At 50.0% G+C, this 25,655-nt stretch overlaps 10 protein-coding genes across 10 annotated transcripts; 5 read left to right on the top strand and 5 right to left on the bottom strand.

Annotated features, from left to right (window-relative positions):
* Window positions 1-2,027: 2,027 nt before the first annotated feature.
* On the bottom strand, window positions 2,028-2,811 carry M431DRAFT_201979 (hypothetical protein). Its single transcript, XM_024913341.1, has one exon. It carries the CDS (start codon window positions 2,674-2,676, stop codon window positions 2,086-2,088), a length of 591 nt encoding a protein of 196 aa, XP_024780699.1. The 5' UTR covers window positions 2,677-2,811; the 3' UTR covers window positions 2,028-2,085.
* A 439-nt stretch (window positions 2,812-3,250) lies between these two features.
* On the top strand, window positions 3,251-4,190 carry M431DRAFT_489804 (hypothetical protein; the record flags this gene model as incomplete). Its single annotated transcript, XM_024916728.1, has 2 exons — window positions 3,251-3,519; window positions 3,680-4,190. 2 exons carry the CDS (start codon window positions 3,251-3,253, stop codon window positions 4,188-4,190), a joined length of 780 nt encoding a protein of 259 aa, XP_024780698.1.
* Window positions 4,191-5,009: 819 nt separating this feature from the next.
* On the bottom strand, window positions 5,010-5,826 carry M431DRAFT_975 (hypothetical protein; the record flags this gene model as incomplete). Its single annotated transcript, XM_024924940.1, has 3 exons — window positions 5,010-5,099; window positions 5,175-5,529; window positions 5,654-5,826. 3 exons carry the CDS (start codon window positions 5,824-5,826, stop codon window positions 5,010-5,012), a joined length of 618 nt encoding a protein of 205 aa, XP_024780697.1.
* A 669-nt stretch (window positions 5,827-6,495) lies between these two features.
* M431DRAFT_489802 (hypothetical protein) lies at window positions 6,496-7,557 on the bottom strand (the record flags this gene model as incomplete). Its single annotated transcript, XM_024916727.1, has 3 exons — window positions 6,496-6,995; window positions 7,067-7,373; window positions 7,429-7,557. The coding sequence occupies 3 exons, from the start codon at window positions 7,555-7,557 to the stop codon at window positions 6,496-6,498; spliced, it is 936 nt and encodes a 311-aa protein (XP_024780696.1).
* Window positions 7,558-10,006: 2,449 nt separating this feature from the next.
* M431DRAFT_201932 (hypothetical protein) lies at window positions 10,007-11,207 on the top strand. The gene is made up of 6 exons (XM_024913340.1): window positions 10,007-10,144; window positions 10,215-10,275; window positions 10,336-10,439; window positions 10,487-10,590; window positions 10,661-10,870; window positions 10,919-11,207. Exons 2-6 carry the CDS (start codon window positions 10,223-10,225, stop codon window positions 11,048-11,050), a joined length of 603 nt encoding a protein of 200 aa, XP_024780695.1. The 5' UTR covers window positions 10,007-10,144; window positions 10,215-10,222; the 3' UTR covers window positions 11,051-11,207.
* A 1,542-nt stretch (window positions 11,208-12,749) lies between these two features.
* Window positions 12,750-13,835, top strand: M431DRAFT_489801 (hypothetical protein; the record flags this gene model as incomplete). The annotated part of the gene is made up of 2 exons (XM_024916726.1): window positions 12,750-12,945; window positions 13,108-13,835. 2 exons carry the CDS (start codon window positions 12,750-12,752, stop codon window positions 13,833-13,835), a joined length of 924 nt encoding a protein of 307 aa, XP_024780694.1.
* An 88-nt stretch (window positions 13,836-13,923) lies between these two features.
* Window positions 13,924-14,354, top strand: M431DRAFT_201910 (hypothetical protein). Its single transcript, XM_024913339.1, has one exon. The coding sequence runs from the start codon at window positions 14,011-14,013 to the stop codon at window positions 14,260-14,262; it is 252 nt and encodes an 83-aa protein (XP_024780693.1). The 5' UTR covers window positions 13,924-14,010; the 3' UTR covers window positions 14,263-14,354.
* Window positions 14,355-14,445: 91 nt separating this feature from the next.
* Window positions 14,446-20,503, bottom strand: M431DRAFT_72344 (hypothetical protein; the record flags this gene model as incomplete). Its single annotated transcript, XM_024922015.1, has 3 exons — window positions 14,446-16,550; window positions 16,605-19,536; window positions 19,595-20,503. 3 exons carry the CDS (start codon window positions 20,501-20,503, stop codon window positions 14,446-14,448), a joined length of 5,946 nt encoding a protein of 1,981 aa, XP_024780692.1.
* Window positions 20,504-20,832: 329 nt separating this feature from the next.
* On the top strand, window positions 20,833-22,228 carry M431DRAFT_132270 (hypothetical protein). The gene is made up of 5 exons (XM_024912477.1): window positions 20,833-21,058; window positions 21,154-21,236; window positions 21,320-21,402; window positions 21,495-21,860; window positions 21,941-22,228. Exons 1-5 carry the CDS (start codon window positions 21,038-21,040, stop codon window positions 21,979-21,981), a joined length of 594 nt encoding a protein of 197 aa, XP_024780691.1. The 5' UTR covers window positions 20,833-21,037; the 3' UTR covers window positions 21,982-22,228.
* A 128-nt stretch (window positions 22,229-22,356) lies between these two features.
* M431DRAFT_201895 (hypothetical protein) lies at window positions 22,357-25,180 on the bottom strand. Its single transcript, XM_024913338.1, has 2 exons — window positions 25,146-25,180; window positions 22,357-25,094 (listed from the first exon to the last, which is right to left on the bottom strand). The coding sequence occupies exon 2, from the start codon at window positions 24,816-24,818 to the stop codon at window positions 22,527-22,529; it is 2,292 nt and encodes a 763-aa protein (XP_024780690.1). The 5' UTR covers window positions 24,819-25,094; window positions 25,146-25,180; the 3' UTR covers window positions 22,357-22,526.
* Window positions 25,181-25,655: the final 475 nt, after the last annotated feature.

The raw sequence follows: 25,655 nt of genomic DNA, 5'->3' as shown, positions 1-25,655 counted from the left end.
CTTGGCACGCTGCCGCAAAAGCGGCCACGCATTTCTTCCCAACTTCCTTCCTCTTTTTCTGCGACCTTGCGAGTCAAACCAATGGGCCGCCAAGGCTTTGCCAAGACAACGTCTGAGAAGGTTTGATGCCGGCGCGTGGCTGCCAAGAGGCGAGCGCTGCCGGATAGGTGCATATTATGCAGCGGGCATTTCCGCTTAGTGTACTCCGTACGTATATCTCCCTATCTGCGTGGGTACCGATGAGCATATCCTCGGGCAAGCAAGGCGCATATCTACCCGCGGCGGTACCTTAGAGGTGAATTGCATTTATAGCGTTGTCCATATGTGCGTCTCAAAAGAGAAAGATCGGCGGGCAGGCACGGGACTCTCCGTTGGGTTCGTGACTCCCAGTTGGATGTTTGTGCCGATCTCGTCATTTAGTGAGTCTAGTCTAGTAGAGACACGTGAGGAGGCAGGGAACAACAGCTCACCTTATCGTGAGTGAATCTAATTTACTGTACACAGGCAAATTCGAGTGTTGCATCGCCATCTCATCGATCTCAAGATACTGCACAGCATCTCAAACACGCGCCATTCAAACAAGGTTACACAGCCAGTCTCATGTTTGCCGCTAAAATAAGCGAAGTGCAGAGACTTTGAATGTGCAGCCCGAACAAAGCAGCTAGCGGTTAAATCCAGGTGGCACAGATCGCCTGTTTGAGCCCCGAGAGCAGCAGCCATTGGCGGGATGGTGAGGAATAAACAGCTGGGCTGGCTTCTGGGGATACACATGCCGCATAATATATGCTTACTTGATTTCTACTAGGAGTATTACTCGTATACACGGCAAAGGATTTGACACGACCCAACGAGCAAGCAACAGATGCCGTGTCAAGGTTGCATTTCGCTCTTATTAATTCGCCGAGAAGCTCTAGACTCGTCTCTCCACCTCCGAAACCAACTGCGCCCTGTCATGGCAAGAATTTCCATTTAGTAGAAAGAAAATTGGATCACTCTAATGCCGCCTCCCGCCAGACCAATCGGTTAGCCAGGGGCTGTAAAGGGAAAATTTTGGCCATCCATGCAAACCTTGTTGGCTCTGGATCCTCTTACGAAGTCGGAAGAGGAACCGAAGCATTGCGATTCCAAAATCACGTTACACCACTGGGCTTGACGATGCGATGCAGACAAGAAAAAGCTATGGACGGCCTAATTTTTCCAGCATCACTCGCCATCTCAAGTGCTCTCCTAATGCTCAAGTAATGATGCCCAAGACGCAAAATGACTGCTCTGTGCGCTAAATATCGTGAGAATCAAATCGGGAAGCATGACTAATGTTCTGACAATCCGACAGTCCGGGTCTTTTGCCACGATCTAACTTATAAAGTCAATCGCCGAGACTAGCATGTGTGCAGCGCTACCTTGAAGAAGGAAAAAAAGGGGACAATACGGGAGTAGTCTGGACCGTTAGAGGCCAAAATGAGCTTGAAAGCTGCTAAATAAAGATCGCGTGGTGGCCGGTTTAAACCCGCTGGACTGTTTCTTCTTCTTCTTGGTTCTACGATTCACTCATTCGATCGTTACGTCAACCAGCCATTCACTCGTTTTCACAAACCAACGGCAGCTAATATCAATCTTTGGACTCGTCAACGTGCAAGACCCGACTTGACTACTCTGCCAGCACATTCGTTCATCCATCAAGATCAACATCAACATCAATAATGGCTCGTTCACTCGCTCTCCTCGCCTTTGCCAGCGCTGTCATGGCTGCCCAGACCACCACCGTGTCTCTCCTGCTCCCCTTTGCCGACCCTCAGCCCTTGGTCGGCTCAGTTATTGGCGTTGACAGCACGGCTACGACCTATGCTTACGGATGTGCTCCTGGAACTTCTGAAGACGATTGCGGTTTTCCCAGCAGCGAGACTGTTACTCAGGGTCCATCCACCTGGGCCTTTTCTATGTCTTACTCTGCTGAAGGCAACTCAGTGTAAGTGGTATTCTGGCTTAACTCTAGCGATGTCTTTGGGTGTGGTGGGCTTGGTTACCTTGAGCCAAAACCTGGAATCCTTTCAATAGCCAGGCTCACACGCGAGACGAGCATAAACCTCACTTTTGACTACTTAAGGAGACACACTTACGCTTCTGATATAGTTCCGAGGGTGGTACCTGCGTGCTCAACACTGCCAAGGATGCTGCTTCATGCAGCATGGCTTTCGCCCAGGTAACGGGCGGCAGCATCTCTGCTACCGGCAGCTCTGGAGTTGAGGCTTTCCTCACCTTCCAGCTTCCCGTCACCATCACCGCCGGTCTCGAAAAGCTCAAGGCCACTCCCGGCGCCTCGGCCACCGATAGCTCAACCCCTGCCCCTACCAACACCGGCGCCTCCCAGGCTGCTCCTACAGGCTCTACATCTACGACTCTCGCCAGGCAGACATCCGCTGCAAGCACTGGTAACAGCACTCGTACCGCTTCTTCTACGGCCGGTCCCTCAAGCACCAATGCTGCAGGCATTGTAAACGCCCAGAACGGTCTACTGGCTGGTGTTGCTGCCCTTGTTGGTGGTGTTATGATGTTGTAATTGATTAGGGAAGGCGTTGTTTGAGCTCCAACAACGGCAGCCATTTGACAGGATGGTGAGGAAGAAACATGATGCACGTATGTATGCTTATTGAGTTGATTAGTAGGTACAGCCAGCATGGAATTAATATACACAATAAAGGATTTGATAGATCCAACAACCAAGCAGCCCGTCAACTACGGCGTCATATACAGATTTAGTCAAATATCCCAACGATCGATGTGCCAAGCGTTGCGCCATGTAGAAGTATCGTGATATTCCAATCAGGCAGCATGACTAATTTTCCGGTGATCCTTCTGCCATTTTCCCCATGACCTAACTTGTAAAGTCAATGGCCGAGACTAGCATCTGCAACGCTACCTTGAAGCGGAAAAGGAGACGAATAGTGTAGACTTGGCAACGAGAGCCTTGGTTGAATCCTTTTAAAACTCGAGTCGTTGGCCGCTTGGGTTTTCCCTTTTTCTCACTTGACTATCGCGATCCCACTCATTTCTCTCGACGATCGTTGCTTTAATTTTGAATTGCAACAGCCATTCGTTTTATTTATTTATTTATTTGCAAGATCCAACTACCAACACATCGTTACACAACTGACCCGGCAACCAACAATTAAGCTTATTACCTATATATAAGATACGAGGTTAAGCGTGCAGTTTACCAGTACCCTCGTTCGTTCTTATCAACACGTCAACAATGGCTCGTTTGCTCGCCCTTCTCGCTCTTTCCGGCGCCGTCATGGCTGCTCAATCTACTACCGTCTCTCTGCTGCTGCCGGCTACCGATCCCCAGAAGCTCGTCGGTTCTGTTATTGGTGTCGATAGCGCGGCTACGACTTACGCTTATGGATGTGCGCCTGGAGTAGCCGCTGATAAGTGTGGCTTCGAATCTAGCCAGACTATTACTCAAGGTCCTACTACATGGATTTACACGAATACTTACGGTGATGCCGAGGGCGGCCATTAGTAAGTGACACTCTCTGCCTCAATGTTTATGATATGATCTCATGTCATCGGCGGCATGTTCATTATCGATCCAACCGTTGAGCAACTACTACTCCCATCATATGAGCATACAAACGCCATTCGAAATAAAAAAATATATAAGCTAATGTTTCCCCAATAGCACCGAGGGTGGCCACTGCAAGCTCTCCAGCGCGGCAGACGTCGCTTCATGCAGCATGTGGATGTCCGCGACGGATTCCACCGGCAGCATCACCATCGTTACCAGCGTCGGCACTGCATCAGATTTCCTATCGTTCCAGCTCCCCGTGACCATCACCGCCGGTCTCGAGAAGCTCCAGGCCGCCCCTGGTGCCTCGGCCACGGATAGTTCAGCCGCCGCCGCTCCCACCAACACTAACACTGGTGCTTCCGAGACTTCGCAGACGACTGCTGCTTCTTCGGGTGCTAATACGTCTAAGAGTGCTTCTTCGGGCCCTGCTTCTACGGCTGCTTCTTCGAGCGGCGCGTCTACGACTCTTGCTAGGCAGACGACCGCTGCTGTGAGCACTGGTACCAGCACTTCTTCTACTACTGCTGCGCCTAGTAGCACTAATGCTGCTGGGCTTGTGAACGCTCAGAACGGTTTGTGGGTTGGTGTGGCTGCTGTTATTGGTGGTGTTATGATGTTGTAGTTGAACAGAGAAGACGTATAGAGGTAGGATATGTGTTGAGAACTTATGAACATATGAGCCGCTAGTTTTGTTCAAAAGCCACTTGTTTTTCAGCGTCTTCAACTTGGATTACTCTCATGTTCACTTGTAATAGAATAATCAACGTTGTTTTGAACACGACTCGCATTGTGAGGATGAAATTGAAGGACGCATTATATGAACAATGTCTTCGTGTTCTTTGATAAGTCTAACTAGGCGCCTGTTCCCTGGGTGCATATTGTCTTTGAACAACCTGTGATACCAGCATGCATCACTTCGTTTCTTTGTCATTGCACTTCATATCCAGTATTTATAAGCCTCCCTTTTCCGACTTGATAACCTTCTAAGCCGCCTATCCATCACAACCACTCTCAATCACTATACACACGTCAAAGTTATCTACCTACACTTCAGTGATTCCCAGCATACCTGTATTTTCCACCATTTGCACGATGGATTCCACCCAGCAAAATGGCTACAACCTCTACAGCAGAATTCTGCACGGGATCAAGGGGATCTTGCCCAAGTCCTTCGTCATCGCCGCGTATCTTGTCGCCATCGTTTACATAGTGGTGAGATACAGGAAAAGCATGGCTAAGCCAACCGACGAAGAACATTGCGAATGCGGGGATCAACATTATAAGAGATTGCTTCGACAGGTGGAGCATAAGCCCCAGGCTTTCGCGTCGGGTGTGGATGCTTCAAGGTACCATTCGGACGCTGTTTAATGCGATTGTCCATGATTTCTTATTGTCTTGTCAGGCGGAAGAAATAGCACATGTCAGGGGGGGTGCTCATCATTTAGTCAGTGTCGCGCTGCGTGGTTCGGGGCGTGGTATCAATGTCTTCTCTGCCGTCAAGCCAGCTGCTGCAGTTGATACATCGACGAGACTACACGTGTTTGCCTATAGTATTAGTCCTTCGATTCTTTCCATAGAGTAAAGTCAAATATACAAAATGTCGCACCTTTTTATTAATCCGCTTCAAACAATATGGGCATTTCTTGGAATACTTGATAATAGGATCATGCGAAACAAGCGTATACACGTGTGCCAGCCCGTAGAGCGAAAAGCCCATCAAGGTAAACGACACCATCTGGTAGATAAAAGATCCGTAGGCCATGACGACGGCGCCGTCGGCTTGCGCCTGGTGGAGTGTGTTGTAGCCCCCGGCGGGTGAGGAGGCATTGTATTTGGGGCCGGGGCGGAGGACGGCGAACTTTTCTTCAATATTTTTGTTGATGGGGAGGATGACGGAGATGGGGGGCATGAGGATTGCGCTGACGAAGGATTTGACGAGGTCTGTGAAAGCAGCGGCGAGGCTGGTTGGTGGTGGTTAGTTTGGGGGATTTTTCTATGATACGGATTTGCTTTGTCTTTGTGTCTCTTGGTGTAGGTTATGCCCTTTGTTGTGTGTAAATGGAAATCGAGAAAAAAGCTGCTCACATTAAACCAAACGCAATCTGCAAAATGTTTCCCTGAAATGCAAAGTCTACGAAGCCGTGAAAGAAGCGCGTCACTCGTGTACGGCCCCTGTCGAGCAGAGAATCCGTCTCGCTGGGACCACCGATCTCAATGTCGTGGGAGGAAGAGGAGGCATCTGGGCGTTTGGAGCTCATGGTTGGGAGTTCTACGGAGTATAGAGATGTTGATGAGGATTACAAGTTTTGGGCTTCATTGACAATTTAACTGTATTTATTATTGAAAAATAAGGGTTGGACTTAGAGATTCATGCCTGATGTTAGGCGCGAGATCGTCAATGTCACGAGCTTTGGCTGTTAAGCGCTCAATTCCCCGTTTAGGCAACATATGACGCAGATGGCGCTGAATCTAATGCGCTGTTGCGGAGGCTTGGAATAAGCGAAGCAGTAAAATGGCCATCGAGATAAAACAAGGATAAAACACCAATAACAAAGACTATGCTTGCAGTTGATGCCTTATCTAGCACTGCATAGTAAAAGAAGTTTGGAGCTTTAGTTTTGGTCTAAAGAGCGTGAATTCTTGTATTCAGATATCATTGCTGTTATCAGCGTGCATATTAGTGAGGTTTGCCCTCGTAGCATTTTGTATCTTGGCCTTTCCACAGCCACCCTAGAACCAAACCATCCAGTCCATAACCTAAGCTCTGATATAAACGAGCGAACAATAGGAAAACAGAAAAAACCCGGGAAATCATTATAGTGCAAGTGTTGCAACCCCCATTTTCTTCATCTTTGTCATTATGCAGACAGACATTCGTCCTAGCGCCAGCACCAGGGAGAGGGACGGCCGACAAGAGTCATGCCAGCTTAGAATCCCTCCTTGGAGTATCTCTCGCGCTCCTTCTTCTCCTTCTTCCAGATAAACACAAACTTGCCCACCCAGAACGCCGACGACAGAATCATCAAGGCTGAAGTGACCCATGTAATGGTGTAGAACTTTGTGCCGTTGGTAGCTACCACGGTAACCGGCTTGCCTTCGGTGTTTATAGCATTGACGGCAACAGAACCGGCTGCCGTGGCGATGATGCTGGCAAGAGTGATGAAAAAGGCGGTAGCCGATGCGAGGCCCGTGTTCACCATGAGGATGATTCGCTTGTCGCCCAGGACGATGGCCGGGATGCAGGCCAGCATGGCGAGGCCGCTGAAGCCCACGCCCAAGACGTACAAGACGAAGAGGGCCATCAGGGCGGCATTGAGGGCGTCGATTTTGAGCTGGATGGAGCCTGGCCAGTGAATCTTGGCGAGGCTGATGTGGAGGGGCCCGAGAGAAAGCTGGTGGTCCATGATGGATGTGAGGTTGAACCGGACTATAACGATTTGAGTTAGTTGAGCTGCTGGGTATTCAAAGTGAGGATGATGAAGCAGTTGTTAGACGTACCTTGGGGAGCTGATTGAGTGCAGTTGGTGGTGTTGAGCTGGAAATGCGATTCCGTTGCGTTTGGCCCAAAGCCTCCCCAGCAAGCGTTCATGACGTGGAGCGAGTACCAGTCACTGATGCCCAGCTCGTCGGCAATGTCGCCGATGATGTCGCCGGCGATGTCGTTGATCTTGCCCTTGGCAGCGTCTCCGAGGTCGTCGAGCCCGTCTGTGAACTGGTCCCAGAGACTGTCACCGTCACCGTCGTCGTCGCTGCTCGACTTGTCGTCTGATGACAGTATGTTTTGGCCAAGCATCGTGGTGTTTATCTGCATGGCTGTATTAGCTCTGCGTAATCGCCTCTTGGTTGGCGATTTTACTTACTCTGACGACGGCATACTCCTCCATGAAACCTTTCTTGCTTCCAGCAAACAACGTCAAATTCGTCAGGACAAAGGCGACGAAAGAGAATATTAGGGGGATGAGAACGGCGAATCTTAAAAGGACAGCCATGATTATTAATTTGTATGAAAGAATGAATCACCAGGATGCAATTTTAGAGGTATGGAAAGGTGTAATAATGTGTAAGAGAGTGTATCACCAGGATGCAATCCTATAGGTAGGTATGGAAAAAGAAAAAGGAATGAGGCGTAAAAGAGAGAGTGTGTGAATTACGAAGAAGGGGGCCGATGATGACTCTATATAATCGTCGGCTTGGCCATGATTGTGTGAATAAAGCCTGGCCTGGCCTGGCCTGGCCTGTTTGATGAAGTGCACACCCACGTTCACATCCAGTTCACTATTTTTTGTCATTGTGGTAGAATGGATTGGCCCAGAGCCCAAGTTACGCGTATCAGCGCCGGGATCAAAGAGGCAACCAAAAGGACAAACTCGATTCTGCCGCGGATTGTCGCTGCCGATGTCTGGGATTGGCTAGCCGCGCGACAATCAAGTGTCTTGAAAACAAGTTCGTAGGCGCAAATCCGCTGCAGCAGTTTCACGGGAACGATTTGCCTCTGGGATGGCGCTTTGCATCATGATGGCGGTGCTGGGGGTGAATGGTTGGCTGAGAGTGGGTGAATCGTGAACAGGGTGTGTTCAACTGTTGGTGGATCGGCAGCAGGGGTCAAACAGCAAACGCAGTTGAACAGACACAATGGGTAAATCACGAGCTCATATTGATCAAATAATTGAATGAATATTGAATAGAATATTTGTGAGTTGTGTGCATTATTGATGTTTAAAAGATTAAGCGATCAACCTGGAAAATGCATTATACAATCATTAATACGTCTGAAGTGACAGCCGCACGAAGCTTCCTTATTCTCACTTCTAAAATTATCCAATAAGCGACTCGGATATTGATGACTCAAAAGCCGGCTCTCGATGCGACAGCCGTGTCAGGCGGCTGTTACAGGGCGGATTTCAGATTCTGAGGCGCTGGGCCAATCGATGCTGGGCGCTTGGGCGCCTAGTTGAAACGGGCTGGGCGTTACCAGCCCAAGATTTCGTGAGGACCGATGCATGTTTCGTGTTTTTATAGCACAAGCCAAATAATCCAAGCCTACTACAGTAAGTCAAATGTGCACTTACATAGTGCGTTGTGTAGTAGGTACTCATGCTTGTGCACGGAAGAGCATTCAGAGTGTTGGAAGAATGGAGGCCATTCTCCGGCTCCAATGCCTAGTCAAATGAACTTATAGAAGCGTGGAGAAAGAAAGAAGAAAGAAATAAGATCTCACTCCGAAAAAAAAGTTTGATGTAAAAAAAAAAAAAAGGACAAGGAGCCAAGCAGCCAAATCTGCAAGACAATAGGTAACTAAAGCTGACTGCGCGAGAGTACTAGGAGATTCAATGCTGTTTCCCCAAGCTAGCCGCTTGTCGCTGGTTTAGCATGTCGCTGAACTTTTTCGGTTTGCTACAACAAAGCAACCTTTGGTCCAGAAGAGCATAATTGCGGGATTCCAATGCCCAATCAAATGAATTTTAATTGCTCATATACTAATGTGGCGATCGTTTTCACTATTACGCCAAATGGCCTAGAATTCGGTGGCCTTAGATCTTATTCTCGCCAGGTGTCTGCGGTTGGGGGTACTTTTGCTTGTACCAGTCGTGCAGCAGCTTCGCCGCGTCGTCTCCCAACTTGGTTGCTGTCAGCCACCTGTTGTTTGCCCCCGGCAGGTTTGCTAATCCTATCAGGTATTCTGTCTCGTGCCCATTCTGTCGCTCGCGGATGATGCAGTCCATCTTGGCGTCTTGGAGTTGTACTGGTGCCAGTTGTTGGCCCTGCGCGGTGTCGTCTTCAGGCCTTGGCGCTGGTTCCAAATGGTTGACTGATATGACGGGACTGGATGACCGATGGAACATTCGACATCTCATAATCATACTGGTTACGCTGCTATTAAGTATACCTAATTCTCGATGGACATCTTAACCAACTCGTAAGCATGGTACTTTTGGAGGTTTTTGGTCAGGACATCCGCTCCGTCTGTTTCAATTTTTCGAAGCTTTCGCAGAGCAACGGCCGCCACGATACTGGGTGCCGGCAGTACGTAGACTTTTTTGAAGTAGATAAGTACATAAATAAGTCTTGACCATCTACCGTTGGTGCAGATAGTAATAAAAAAGAAACACAATGAGCTTGCCATAATGAAGGGCAAAGTCTTGAAAAGAATTTATAATTGGCCTTGCACGGACGACTACCGATCTGAAGTACTCTTTTACCTGGAATAAGATAATTGGGGCTGGGGAAAAAATTGCTGAAGATGATAATGCAACTGGAGATGCAAGAGGTGGCTATTTCTTTTTGCCTATTCTCTCTTTCTGTTTCAATGCCCTGATATATGGTTTTATTATTCCCCTGAGACTATTACAATTGTATTTTGTGACCTTGAAAGAGGTAATAAACAGCAATATTGCTGTTTTGGAGTTGGTAGCTGGCATGCGGAGGCCACATATTGTGCACTTCTCTGCCAGCTGCGAGGGCGGTGAAATTTGCCCTATTTCTTCATAACAAACGGAATCTCAACTTCCCTTCTCTTCTTCTTCTTCTTTCTTCCTTCTTCTTCTTTCTTCCTTCTTCACACTTCCTCATTCAAAGGTGAGTTTCCAGCTCTTGTGGTCACGGTCACGCTGCTGCAACCTGACAGCTAATATTGACGGTACGATAGTGTCCGTCATGGCTGACGAGGCTTCTTCCACACGTCCTGGTGTCCAGAGCACGTCATTTGTGTGAGTAGCCGCGAGGTAGTAACGAGGTCGCTGCGAGCTAGATAGCTAACTGCCATATAGCCGTCGTATCCCTTGCAAGAGATGCCTCAACCACTACGCGCAGTATCCAACGAAGAACGAAGAAGCCAATGGTACTCAACTTGTGGCTTGTTGCGAAGATTCTAGTAAGTATCTGATAGCTGCTACATGATGTATGCTAATTAGCTTCCAGGCGCCTCTGACAAATGTACTCGATGCAGACATGGCAATAGGCCTTGCGAGAAGATTGACAAAGCTTTTATTGCTGTCGCCAAGAAGCTTCACGAACACGCCCAAGTGGGTTACACTGTGGGTAGAAGCTGTGTGATCCTGGTACCAGATGGCTGTTAACCACGAAAGCTGCTAGGACAAGTTCAAGAAATACCAGCTCGCAGGTCGCAAGGCTCTTTCCCAGATGAAGAATCGATCTCGTGCTCGTAACCGCCGAACTAAGAAAGACAAAGTCGCAATGAAGGAACGTGCTCGCGAGGCGCGTGCTGTGACTGATTTGAAGATTCGCCTTGATATGGCGAATTCGTTGTCTGTCATTGCGAATGCTGCTGCTAGCTTGGCCTCTGTAAGTTGCCTGCTGGTATAGTGAGGTAACTGCTAATGTTTGTGATAGAATCGTTGGCAGACCGTGGCCCCCTATGACCGTGAGGTCGCTGATAGTTATCAAGGCGTTCTTGATGACGAAGCTGATGAGATTGAGTATTCTGAAAGCGATTCCGACGAGAAAATTGAGGAACAGGCATAGTAATTGCTTTCTAGCATTTATAGTAGCTTCATGGGGATTACCAGGGCGTTTTAATATCCTCTTCTAATGGGATTTCAATAGATAGCTGCGCTTGCGCATCTAATACGTATCTAAGTCGTTACGACTTCACTGCTATAGTTGTTCCTTTAATGTTGTGAGCTTCCTAGTATTTGCTACTATTATTACTTGCTATTACTATAGCTACGTTTCTCTAGTATCTGCTACTATAGTTATATTTCTATAATGTTTGCTACTATAGTTGTGTTTATTTAGTATCTGCTACTATAGCTATGTTTCTCTAGCATCTCCACTGTCGTTAAATAGTTAATTTAAGATACTAAATGGGCATTTCCTATGGAAACTCCTTGGTTACTATAAGAGAGACTTGGGGCTGCTAATGGCATGTATTTGTTATCCACTACTAGTATACATGATAAGGCCGACGATGGCGTCAATCTCGTGAAGTGCCGCTGACAAGGGTCAATTTGCGGAGACGCAGATTTCCTAATCTGGCAATATACGCAAGGCCCCATCTTGGGCCTCCGCCTTTCATCTGCCTCTGTTAATCGGCGATGAGATCTAATGGATATTCACAGCTGTAATGATGGCTTGGTAAGCATCCTCTATCACCAGATAGATTATGCGGTAATAGAGTTTGCTTTAGTTCAGGGTAGGTATGTGCAGGTGGGTGAGATACATGCGTTGCTATTGGCGTATACTCCATTTCTATTGTTCAATAGCCATCGAATATGTTACCTGTCATTGTCTCTTCCGTCGTCTGATCCTTCACGCAGCATGGCATTGTTTACTACACCACCACGGTCTCAAAATCATCTGACCACCAATAGCCGGCATTGCACCATCTCCAGACAAAACATGACCTTTGGGTAGCTCTGCAGCCTGTATTTGCCTGGAACATGCATGACCGCGTGAAGTCCATCGAACTTACAGCGTTGGTCAGCGGTGGCATTAGCCCGCTGGGGGACTGTAGAGGGGCCACTAAAGCCGCTACTGCTACAGAGCCCCCCTCCACTCCATCCCACAATGCCTCTCCAACGGCACTGCAGCTTTCGTCATTCCCATGTGGGAGCCCATTATCGGCTCTTATCTGAACGTCCATTTTCCATTTCTCCTCACATCACCGCTTTTGCTTACTGCATGTACCTCCTCCATTGGTCTACCTTTCCTCTTCACATCACAAACCTCGGAATAGCCTCATATCCGCGAGGCTTGCCCTTTACCTTTCCTCATCCCCCACCTCGACGAAACTCAGCACCAACGTCCACTGAAGGCAGTTTGGAGGGGCTCAACTCGATTCACTGCGCCACTAGCTGTTTAGCTCCCTCCCATGGAAGAGTAACGCGCCATAACTTTTCTTCCTCTTCCTCCTCTTCCTCTCCCTCTCTCTCACTACTCCCGTGTCGTCTCTGTTTCCCCCTACGATGCCCTCGCATCGTCCCTCGAATCTACGCCGCCACCGTCTCCGAGTACGCTGACGCGATCGACAATGCGATAAGCAACCTCTTCGACCCACCCGCGCGCCAGCCATCCCGTCCTTCATCTTTTTGCTCGTCCAAACTTTCAATCCTCGCTTTCGACTCATCGCTTCATTCTTCCCTACCAAACTTCACCCTTCGATCCGCACCCCATTCAAGATTTCACCCTCTTCTCCTCGTCTGCACGGCCTTTCCCGTAAACCATGTCGTCTTCTCTCGAGGCCAAGATTGTGGTCTTGGGCGCCCAAAACGTGGGCAAGACGTCCCTTGTGATGCGGTACTGCAAGGGCTCCTTCAATCCAGCCCAGACGACGTCCACCGTCGGCGCCAGTTTCCTGACCAAGCGCGTGGTCGACAATGACTCCGACACTGTTGTGCGCCTCCAGATCTGGGACACGGGTATGTGCATCTGCTGCTTTGTATCGCTGTCGTATTGTCTTATGCATCCCTGCCATTCCTCTGCTGGGTGCTGCCTAGACGTCTTTCATGCCCGATGATGACTTTTTTTGCCTGTTGAAATCACGTAATTTGCATAACATTTTATGCTGACTCTTTTCGCAGCCGGTCAAGAGCGTTTCCGCTCTATATCCCGTTTATACTACCGTGGCGCCAATGCTTGCATCCTCTGCTACAGCATCACCGATGCCCAATCTTTCCTCGACATGGGCGAGTGGCTCATGGAGCTGCGCCGCAACCTGCCCGCAGACGTCGTGCTGCACGTCGTCGGCACAAAGGCCGACATTGTTGCCCGCGATCCTTCTCTTCGTCAGGTCCCCTTTGAGCGCTGCATCGCCTACGTCGCCGAGAATCTGGCCCCCGGCCTCGGCAGCACGCCGCCCCCGACCGCCACGCCTAGCAACGGCCATTCCTATCCCTTAATGGGCGGCGTCGAACCCCGGAGCCCCAGTTCTAAGCGGAGCTCCGGCTTCTGGGGCCAGGAGGTTGGCTGGGACGCCTGTCACGAGATCAGTGCCGAGAGCGGCGAGGGTGTCGAGGAGGTCTTCCGCGTCGTTGCCAGGAAGCTCGTCGAGCAGAACCGCAAAATGCAGCAGGCCCTTCTCCAGGCGACCGCCACTCCGAACACCCCTGGTTACGAATCCGGTATGGACGGAGGATACTTTGAGGGCATGAATGCTAGAGGGAGCTTCCGCATCGGACGCGACAGGCGGAGCTGGCTGTTTCCGCCGGGCTTCTCGCCCGCTGTGACCATTGACAGGGCTGGATCTACACAAGAGCAAGACCAGCAGGTCGACAGCCGGCAAAAACAACGGCGGAGCAGCTGCTGCTAGATGATTGACTACGATCACTGAGGCTCCCGCTTATGCAGCTACGTTATTGCTGAATTCATTGGATTCGCCGCTCAAAGGTTTATTTTTTGAACTCTGGCGGCGACCTTGGCTCCTTTTTTACTTCCCTTTTTCTTTTTCTTGGGGCTTCACGAGGCCTTTTTCTTGATTTGCTCATATGGAAGTTTTTAGAAGGCTGGTTGGTGTTCAGGATACAATGTACGGACGGGCTGGAAAAGACGGCAGAAGGCAGAGGATGATAGGAGTGCCGTCTTGCCCAAAGGGTGTTTGTTTTGTTTGCTTGTTTGCTTTGCTTTGTTATACAGAGGATTGGGAAAGAGAGCTCTCACGAGACTATGGCTTGTACTCCTTTTTTGTTTGTTTGCGGATTATGGTACGGGATATACGGGGGGTATGGGCAATGGGTTGATTTACGTTGTTCCTTTTTCTTTGCGTCTTTTCGCTTCTTTTATACTTGATGTCTTGGTTGGCTTTGTTACGTGTTTGTTCCGGTTGGAGCTTAGGGTAGCGTACGTACGACTTTGACATGTTAATATTTTTCATGTTTATGCAGGTCATGAACAGATTCTGCTACAAAATTTCTATGGGCTTTTTATGCTGATGATCCTTCCGTTGCCTTCTTTGTCTGCCCTGACTTGTCCAAATCATCGTCCACCGCTGGGGGAGCTGGAATATCCACTCCGAGGACCCTGTGTTCCATGCCGATGTATCCATCACTTACGACAATGATATCCAGCTTGCGTGCCTCTTTGGCCTTGGGCGGGGGAAGCTTGAGCACCGTTCGTGCAGAAGGGTAAGAGCCCTGGCCGAGCGGCTTCTTTGCTCCTGAACTACCCGCAGAGGGACTTCCCCAGCCGAGACGTTTCACGGCAACGACCTCGTCTTTGGCGACATCCGCAACAATGACGAACCATCCCTCATTCTGGGGCTTGTGGAACTTTGGCGCCCAGATGCGTGCGTCGCGGTCGACGAGGGGGTTGAGACGCTTGACGTTTACGGTGAGTGAAAGCGTGGTGATGTCGGTGACGGTGACGGCGACGTTGGGGAGCATTGACGCGGCGCGCTTGAAGCGAGCTTGGATGTTGGATGGAACATGGAGTTTCTTGGCAAATGCGGTGACCTGGTCCGGCGAGTAAGTGCTGATTGTTGCGAGCGTCGTGTCGTTCTTTGTCGAGTCTGGTTCTACGCCGGGTAAGATTGATGCGGGAGGATCGGTTGGCCATCTGGCGCACTTGATGCTCTGAAGAAGCTTCATCATCTGCAGACAACTAGAGAGGAAGCCCATCTCAGTGAGGACGTCGATAGAGGCCTGAATGATACGAATTGCCTGGTCAAGCACACTGGTCTGATCACCGACGTAATCCGTGACAGGCAACTCAATGCGCGACATGAACGCCTGTAGTAAGAGGAACGACTTGACATGAGGATCCCACATGGGCAAATTAAACGAGTTCCCCGGGAAAGGAAGGTTCTGCGAGAGCACCTCGTTGACCAAATCTTCATTGTGGCGGACGGGCAGTTCGTCGTATTCCGTTGCATGACACATCCACGACAAAACGTTCAAGAAGCTGGCATTCGCCTTGGCGTTGCGCGAGAGATACCGAATGGTCATGTGCGAGAGATAGTAGTAACTCATAATCTTGCCAAGAGGAGTAGGATCGACGTCGCCGTTGGGGAAGACTTCGACGCACTTTGATTCGTCAAGCTCTTCGAGAGATTTATCGACCATGTCAATCATGAATTCGTTGGCTAGCTGCTGGGCGGCGATGGTGCTGTGTTCTTCCGCCGAAATCTCCAGTCCGTAGTAGGATGGGTTCTTGTGGAGTCGTCTAAAGAAGAATGTCCATGTCAGATAGTCGAGTGCGTCTTGTTTATTCATAATCGTCTCTGCAGAGATTTCTGCGCAGATATGGTTGTCCAAGACTTTGTGCAGGGTTGATTCCACAGGGAAACCAGTATGCAAAAAGTGCTTGTAAAAGTCCTTCTTGGCGTCTTGGGTGAAGATACGAGCCACACCGGAGTTGTCAAACTGGGGTCGTCCAGCTCGTCCCAGCATCTGCAAGACGTCTGTAAGATCCATGTCCTTGTAGCCGCTGGTCTTGGCGTCGTAGAACTGAGTGCCCTTGACGACGACAAGGTGGGCTGGCAGGTTCACACCCCATGCAAGTGTACTGGTTGCGACCAGGATTTGAATCTTGTTGTTTAAGAAGAGCTCTTCTGCAATCTGTCGATCAGACTCGACAAGACCAGCATGATGGAGGCCAATGCCAAAGTTGATGGCTTCTCTCAGAGCATCATCCTTTACACGCGACAAGTTGAGCTGCAAATCTTCCTCGTCCATTCGAAGGAAGCGTCGTGGGTTGTCCTCCATACCGCAGTAGTTGATTAGATCCTTGGCAGTGAGGCGAGTCTGTCGACGGGATGCAACAAAGACGATGACGGGCTTTTCAGGGCTGTGGTTCTTGATTGCCAAGAAGGTTGGCCGGTTCATAGATTGCATCAGTGGGCAGAAGCCCCTAACCTCTGGGAACCCATCAATGTACAGCTCTAGAGGGACAGGGCGGACGGAATGCCTAAAGTTGAAGAGGCCTTCCTTTACACCAAGCCAGTTAGCCAGGTCAGTGGCATTGGCACAAGCTGTCGACATGCCAAGCAGCCTGACTTTATTCTTCGTCGAGGACGAGATATAGTTCATTCCTAGTTGATCAGTTAGCGGTCAGATTCTCTAAGATTAAAAGAAAGACATCTTACGAGAAACAATAATCTCCAAAATCGGACCACGATCTCCGGCCAACAGGTGAATCTCATCGATAATCACCAAGCTGACTTGCCTAACATATCCTCTGGTCTGCCAAGAACGAGAGATACCATCCCACTTCTCAGGAGTCGTGATGATGATGTCTGCATCCTTGATAGTCCTCGTGTCGGGAGTGTTGTCACCGGTCAACTCGACCAGTTTGAGTCCCAAGGGCTTGGCAAGACGATTCCCCCAGTCTATGACACGTTCACGAACCAGGGCCTTCATTGGCGCAATATACACCACCTTGGACTTGGGTCTTTCTCGGAATGCCCACCACATGGCAAGCTCGGCAGCAACAGTCTTTCCACTGCCTGTGGGAGAACCTAGAAGAACGTTTGCAGAAGTATGGTACAGAGTATGGAAGATCTGAGTTTGCATCGGGTTAAAGAAGCTGAATCGCTTGGCATAGAGCTCTTCCAATCCGGGATTCTTGAGTGCCGTGATGGGAAGGGGCTGCAAGTTAAGCAAGTCTGTATACACGCTTTCCGTATCCGGACGAATGAGATGTTGGAAAGAAACAGGCGTTACCGTTTCAGATCCAAGCCATCGGTCAGAGATTGCTCGAACGTAAATCTGTGTCGGTAATGGGTCTGATAGAGGGATGGTGAAATTCAGTTCGTGCTCATCATGCAGCTTTCTCCTGTTGAGAATAAAGTATTCATGATGGTAAATCTCTGAAGTCTCCGAGTTCTCGACCCAAATGTAGAAGGATTCCGACGTTCCATGGATGTGATCTTTCCAGAGGAAGTCTGGGATAACATACAACTTGATACGCAACACATCTCGGTTCAGAGGGGCAATCTCAGCCTCCACGTGAACCATTGGGAAATTGTTGAGTATCTTGGCAATGTTTTTTCCAGCACCTTGGTTGTGTACCAAGCTTCCGATCTCTGCTGGCTCCATTTCTTTCATGACGTCGATTGTCAAGTTTTCTTTGCTGTCGAGTTGGTTTAGGATTGGCTTCTGGAGCTCAAACTGATGGAGAGGATGTTGAAACGGCCAGATCCTCTTCTCAATTGACTTGGACAGGGTCAGAAGCACTAGACATTGGTGGCCCCATCTACGATTGAGAGCAAGCATGAACAAGGCTCTGCAGATTCGACCGGATTGCTGAGCAACATAGTTCATATCGTTGGTAAGAGCGAAATCGTCTGGCTGGATCTTGGAAATGTATGACTGCAGCAGAATATTGGTCTTTACCTGAGGCGTGTCAATGCCTTTGTCAACATCGCAAGGAACAATGTCTTTGAACTGCAGCAGCTCCTTTGCTTCGCTGTCTCTGGACTGGATATTGTCAAACTCTCCACTCATACTAATCATCTTCAAGACGTCGGCCTCGGTGGCTTGAGGATTCATCATTGTGTTGAAGACTTGGATGCTCGAGTGAAGGATGTAGTATTGACTAGCAATGCGACCAATATCCTTGCTGCGGAGCTCTTCGGTATTCTCATTAAAGATGATCATCTGCGATTGCTGCAGAGTTCGCGCGGCTTGTATCGCCAGTTGGCGACGTCGCTGAACCAAGTTCGGATCATCACGTATTTCTGCCCACTCAATGCCATAAGTCATCGGGCTCCTCTGCATACGCACAAACAGATATGAGTATCCTATCCATTGGACGGCTTCTGGAATCGACGTGACAGTGCCCAAAGCGATTTCGGCATTGAGATTGTCAACCAGCTTGGTCGAGAATTTTGATTCGATGGGTTGCTGTTCCGTAATGGCTGATAAGTAGTGTGGAAGCTTGTCAAGAGTGGTACAGATCATGCCGATACCAGTGTCTTCAAACTGGGGACGACCGGCACGACCAAAGATCTGAAGCACATCAAGAATGCTGAGATCAATGAATTTACCGTCCTGTGCACTGTATACCTGAGTACCCTTAATAACGACCGCGGCAGCCGGCAAGTTGACACCCCATGCCAGAGTAGCAGTACAGCAGAGAACTTTGAGCACGCCATCGGCAAAGAGTCGCTCCATGAGATTTCTGTCTGCTCTTGCCATACCAGCATGGTGAACACCGATACCCTTGGAGAGCAAATCTCGAATATCCTTGGACTTGGACTGGCCTATATCTCGTGATGCTTGGCCATAATGAGGATGTCCTGATGGATCAAAAAGATCGACACAGAACTGCTCGATTGCCTTTTGATGAAGCATCCTTGCCGTTACCATAGTGTCTCTCCGGGAATGCACAAATACCATGACTTGATGATCGCGCTGCAGCATCTCTTTGACCTTGTCAAACGCAACGTTATCCAAGTTGTCTTTGGAAGTCTTGGAGCCGGCTTTTCCTTTGACACCGATGAAGTGCTGCTCCAGTGGAACAGGGCGGAATGAAGCATCAAAATAGAACAGACCAGCGTACTTGTTCACTTTCAGGAAATCGGCAACATCGACATAATTGGGCAGGGTAGCACTCAGACCGATAATTCGAATAAGCGACTGAGTGCTTTCGACCTGCCTCTCTGTTCGAGCAACCAGAGATTCCAGAACGGCTCCACGCTCGTCATGAAGCATGTGAACTTCATCGATGATGAGGAGCCTCACCTTTTGCACCAGCTCCGTATCTCCAGTTCCCTTTCTGGTGACAACATCCCACTTTTCAGGGGTGGTGACGATGATTTGAGTTTGCACAATTTCAGCCTTGGTGAGCTGCATATCACCAGTGTATTCTCGACACTTGATGCCTAGCCATGCAAGACGCTTGCCCAGCTTCTCGGTAACTTCGGCTGCCAGAGCCTTCATGGGTGCGACATAGACGATTTTGAAATCCTCCGTGTTGACAGCGAATTCAGTCGCCTCGGGGTTCTCAATGGGATTTGGCTGAATATGCTGGCCAATGGTGTGAAGAATCGTGAGCATGGCTGCATCAGTTTTACCCTAATCATAATCATGAGCACCTGTACAGAGAACTTGCTACAAAGTCTAGTGAACTTACCGCACCGGTTGGAGCACAAATCAACATGTTCTCACTCGTCTTGTATCCAACTGGAAAGACCAAACTCTGCATCCGATTGAGTGTCTTGTACCCCTTGAATGTGTTGCGGCAAAGTCCATCTAAATCAGAAATTTTGATGAGCTTCTCTCCTGGTCCTGGTACGCCTTTCTTTCCAGCTGGCACGAAATATTCCTCATATTTCTCAAACTGAAGACGCTCACTACCAACCGGTAGGCCGTACTTTTTGCCAGAAGAGCTCAGGGTGTTTCCCGCATTGTATGCCCTGTAAACGTGAGGGTACTGAGGCTCTTTGGCGTAGCTAGGCGCAAGGGCAGCGTTTTTGTGCTGGTAGTCTCGCATACGAAGAGCCTCATCTCTCTGAGCTTTGGTCAAAAGTTTTCGTCCTTGGGTTTCCGGCTGCTCATGGTGAGCCGAGGCGGACGCAACAACTTCATCTTTGTGTCCCAAGAGCTCAATGATAAAGTCCAAGTCATCGAACCCAACCAAATCAGTGAGATGGGCCTGCAGTTCATCCTCGGGCTGGCCGGATGACAGCACGCTCACGATCTGAGACTCGAAAACATCCGGAGACATGCCATTCTTGGCTGCAATGGAAGCACATTTGGCGGCAAGCCACTCGGCCCCAAAACCACCAGCGGCTGCACCGGTGCCATCCTCCGCAAAGTCGCTGCTGTAGTACTCCTCGTCTTCGTCGGAGATGAAGTCCCAGACATCGTGGCCGCTGGTGGTAGAGGAATAGCCACCAAAGTCGTCGTCGTCCAGATCGGCATCAGCATCGGGCGCTTTGATACTATTTTGAGGCAGCTTGAGATTAGCAAGGGCCGCCTGCATAGCAGCAAATTGCTGCCTCCACTCGGCCTCTGCGCTCAACAGATCAGCTGAGGCCATTGTTCGTCCAACGTCGGATTTTTTCTTGAGAGCAGCAGTAAACCGGAAATCGAGCAAGCGCTGTCGGTTCAAACGCAAAAACGTCGCAATCTATAGCTTTGGTGTTCTTGATGCTTAGCGGTCCCCTCTAACCTTTTATTCTCAAGAAAAGATGGACTCCGAATGACGCATCCAGCACCATCGGAGAGTCATACCGTTCACCGCTACCCCACTAATGGACTTACAGCGGTCCCAACAGCGCTGGATCTTGCTTCTGCACCTGTGTGGATTTAGCGGGGTCCTCTTTGTGCTTTGGAGCGCCTAAACTCCGTAGGCTGAGGACATGGAATGCTGAATCCCTCCCAGTAGCGCATGAAACTCCGACTGTGAAACACCTGCGCTTCCAACGTTGAACCTCGTCCATTTCCCGCCTCTTCAACAACCCTCCTTTGGCCTGCAATTTCAACCCGCACTCTCCCATCGCACGACTCTGCACCTCCTTACTCGAACATCTAGACAGAAAAGACCAGATTCGTTCAATAGAACTCGCCCACCATGAAGCTTCACTACATCGGCGTACGTCCACTCGTGTTTGCCCTGTTGCCCGGCGTCTTCACCGAATCGTCGAATCTAATCGTCCCTTTTGGCTAACATGGAATCTCCCGAGATAGATCATCCGCAACGATAGCCAGCCCGCAGTCGAGATCGTTTCCGAGAAGGAGCTGAGCGCATACTCGCGCTTCACACGCAGCAAGTTCGTTCCCCCCGCAGGAAGCCAGCCTCGTCCTTCCCAAGGCACCGTTTCGCCCAAACAACAACTAACAAGATCTTCTCCAGCTATGGCGAGTTCATGAGCCTTTTCGCAAAGACCGTTGCCGAGCGCACCCGACCCGCCCAGCGACAAGACGTCGAAGAACAAGGTACGGAATCCTCCAACGCTCTCCTCCCTCCCTTGCCAAAGGGGGGGAGAGGGGAAAGAAAACCATCACCGCTTACACGCAAATCAACCTAGACTACACTTTCCACGCCTACGGCCGCACCGAGGGCATCTGCGGCATCATCATCTCCGACCACCAATACCCCGCCCTGGTCGCCCACCAGCTCCTCAGCAAAGTCGTCGACGAGTTCCTCACCAAGCACCCGCGCTCCTCGTGGGCCACCGGCGAGCCCGTCCTGCCCTTCCCCGAGCTGAAGGATTACCTCGAAAAGTACCAGGACCCGCAGCAGGCCGACAGCATCATGAAGATCCAGAAGGAGCTTGACGAGACTAAGATTGTTCTGCACAAGACGATTGAGAGTGTGTTGCAGCGAGGAGAGAAGATTGACGATTTGGTGGCGAAGAGTGATGGCCTGAGCGCTCAGAGCAAAATGTTTTATCGTATGATATACCCTGTCTTTTATTCTTTTTCCCCTTTATGATGATAGGGATTCATTTGCTAACATGTTTTCGAAATTTAGAGCAAGCAAAGAAGCAGAATTCCTGCTGCGTGTTGATGTAATTAGGTCGTTTCATTTGGCGTTGCATGCGGTTCATGTTTCAGCAACAAATGGGGTGTTTGCTTTGAAAGATTGGTTATTACGAAAGACACACAACTCGCACAATACCTCCTACTTATATCTAATACGTATCACACAACACACAATGGGAAAGACGAGGGTGTTCACTGCGATTTTTGCACACAAATATATAAAAAATACCAAATGATATTTTCGTTAAATTTTTCATAGGATTGCTCAACACAGCCGTGTTTCGCTTTGTAATATTTTTATATATCCGCCATCAAAGCTGGCCCCCGGGGCTATGCACTAATGCTATTGAACAAAGTAGAAGGGAATCTTGAAAAAGTCAGGTTAGAGAGTATGAAGAAGAAAAAATGACAGATGAAATGGAAGTAAGTGAGGGCATATGAGTAGGTAGCTAGTTATGCACGCCAGGCGGCTAAAATCATAAAGAAGAAGAAGAAGAAGAAAAAAAAAAAAGGAAAAAACAAGGGTTCAAAAATAGACAAGAATACATCAGTCAGAAACGTAAAAGGTCGTTCCGTCATGCTCCTTCAAGAACCACACGCGAGCTCTTTCGATAGCCACCACCACCACCTTGCGGAGCATTCGCCCGGCTAGCAGGATGAACCAAAACCGGGACCGCGGTCCTCGTCTCGACAAGCCGCTTGTTCTTGTCCAGCTTGATGTTGGAGGCCGCGTCAGGCGCGGGCTCACCCGGGTTCCTCCTCGAGGTGGAACGGTTCAGAGGCACCAGCATTTTACGCTGCTGCCTTGAGACGCTAATCTGCCGCGCAATCGAGATTTCCACGGCCTCGTACAGGGCCTTTTCGACCTCTTCTTCGCCTGCGTCGGTGCGGATGGACGCCATGGACATTTGGTGTTGGTGATGCTTCGGGGGCGCAGCTTCCTGAGATGTTGCTGTGGGTTCGGCGGCGCGGTTTGTAGGTGGAGGAGGCGGTGGTCCTGATGGCTTTTTGAGGATGGATCGCGGCTGTGGTGGCTGTGATTGTGGTTGTGTGGATACAGAGGCAGGAGATTCGGATAACTGTTCAGTGACTTTTGGTACACTGGGCTCGGATGGCGATTCTTTTCGATGGAACTTGGAGATGAGGCGCTCGCGTCGCTCTGGCGTCGTTTCGGCGTCTGCGGGCAGGAGAGGTTCGTCGTTAGAGGGGGTAGAAACTGAAGTAGTTCTCTTTCTCGACTGTGCTGGTACTTTATACATGGCTGGAGTCGGAAAGTTGACCACGGCAGCAGGAGTGGTGTTGGATCGTCTCCGTGAGGAGCCCCTAGGGGGGTTGCCTGCTGGGGCTTGGTTGGGCACGGCGAGAGAGTCTGATGGTGTGCTTTCTGGCAAAGGCGAACTTCCTCTCCGTGGTACCACTATCTCGATAGGAATAGATCTATCTCGGTAGCTCTTGGCTGCAGGCAGGTTTAGGCTTTCTATCTTGATTTGTCGTCGGACAGGCAAGCTAGGCCTTGGTGACGGTTGCGGCGGCGGCTGCGGCGACTGCAGAGAGTCTTGTGACTGTTGCGACTCCCGAGGTTCCTCGGGCTTTTCCACCTCTTTTGAGTTTGATCGCTGGGGTCTTGGAGAGGGCGCAGGCCGTTTGGGTGCCTCGGGACGTTGAGGCACCTGGATCTCCTGAATTTCTTGAACCTCCTGAACCTCTGGGGCCTCCTGTACTTCTTGCAGCTTCACAGTCTGTTCTGCTTGTGCTTCCAACTGCGACTCTTTTGGTGGTTGAGATTCTTGGGCCTGTTGCAGGAAATATTGGTACTGCTGCTGCTGCTTCTGAAGAATATTTCCAAACATGATGCTGTAGCGCTCCATTTCAATCGTCGGAATCTCAATACTCAGAAGGGACTGCAGTTGTTTCGGCTGCTCAATCTGAATCTGCGGCGGAGCGGGAGCTTCTCGTGTCGGTGCTGCTGTGTCTCGTGGCAGCACAGGGATCTCGGGGACTGGATGTCTCGATAAGCTGCCTGAGCTGTCTTTGCGTGCTGTTGACCCCTTTCTGTCACTCTCTTTCTCACCACCATTTTTCGATAAATTGGTACGACTTCCAAGATCCATGCTCTTGCCCGAATCTGTACCCGCTGCTCGCGAGGCCGGGCTATCGGCCGGCTTAGATCGCTTCGACTTGGTCCTACTAAAAGGATTCCATCTTTTCGACATTGACCTTGACATGCCATTGGGATTAGGATTGGATTGTGACGCATCTCCCCCAGAAGTTACAGTCGTAAGGACTTGAGTCTGGTTCCATGGTGCCTCGGCAGATCCAGGAGGGTGGCTGGGACTTCCAAGTGCCATTCCGATCGTAGTTGGTGTGTCGCCTCCGGTTATTGAAGGTGGTGCCAGTGAGGATGAAGTTGGAGTGTTTTTGGAAATTGATGCTGGCGAAGATATTTCGCGTGGATACGGGATGTGATATTGCCGGATAGCTCGTCCTTCCAAGTGTCTCGTACTCGCAGAACGATCAACAGAGATCGTCGCCTTCGAATCTAAACTGATCTGATCGGTAGACCTGCTATATCCAAACTGATCAACTTGTCTAAGCCGTCCGGCAGCAGAATTGGCATCCAGGCCTGAAGAATGGTAAGGACTGTGGTTTTGAGAAGGGCTAGCAGCGCTTTCAGTCGCGACTGATCTGAGCGACGCGGACGAGGCCGGTTTATAAGAGGACTTGTAATCCCCATCTGCCCATTTTTGCGGGCCCTCTTCTGATGCTGCATAAGTCGGCGTGCTGCTGTGGGCAAGCTCAGATTGGGAGAAATTTTGTTTTTGCAAGGTTGCGGCGTCCCCTGCCCGTACCTTGAACAGCCCCATCATTGAGCAACCAGGGCCAGACTCTGTGAAGAAGACGAGGACTGGCCTGGGGACAAAGTCGATCAGAAAGCGATCATGCGATGATTTTCCCTCTTGGCTCAGAACACGGGGAAGAGGCGTTTGATAAAGGTAAGATGCTCTTAGTTGGCAACCGGCGAACTATTGGCACCAGTCCAGTAATAGCGCCGAAGTGGCGGATCGGCATGAAGACAGTGGCGTTTCGAAATCCAAAACGCAATACCTGTCCTTCGACTTGCACATTCATCCACCTTTAAAGGCCTTGCATTCTTAGCGGCGTCCTTTCGGGGCACGAGAGCAAATGCCACCTACTCACCGGGGTAGGACAAGGCCATCTTCACCTGGGCGACGTATTAACTTGTTACTCCGTAGAGACCCCATGTTTACTTTGACGCTGCAAGCGGAAAGACCCCTAGACGCCGGCGCGGCGCATAACAATGTACGAATAGTCGTATGAGCGGGCACTCGGTGTGTGTTACTTGATGCATCAAGGCGACAGACAAAGGGCCTCACCGCCCCTGTAGCGGGAGACTTGGGGCAGCCATGTCATCGAAATGCGGAACTTGGGCCACGATCTTGGCCAGTAGCATAACGCGCGGCACTTCTGGTTGGCAAAGCTATGTTTGAGGTTGATGAGAGGGGTCGCGATGTCCGGATGTTAAGGCGGCTTGATCCGCACCAGGATGGCTAGACCAGGGCCCAAATCAGGGACTAGCAAGGATTGCCGGATTGGGCAAGCTGGAGAAATTGGGTTCCATTCCATTCCGAGTTTGCGAGCGATTACAGGCGGAAATCTGCTCTGTAACAAAAAGCAGTCTCGGG

Source organism: Trichoderma harzianum (genome assembly GCF_003025095.1).
Source record: "Trichoderma harzianum CBS 226.95 unplaced genomic scaffold M431scaffold_1, whole genome shotgun sequence".
Classification (NCBI taxonomy): domain Eukaryota; kingdom Fungi; phylum Ascomycota; class Sordariomycetes; order Hypocreales; family Hypocreaceae; genus Trichoderma; species Trichoderma harzianum.
The sequence above is the reverse complement of the archived record's forward strand: the minus strand, read 5'-3'. Positions and strand labels throughout refer to the sequence as shown.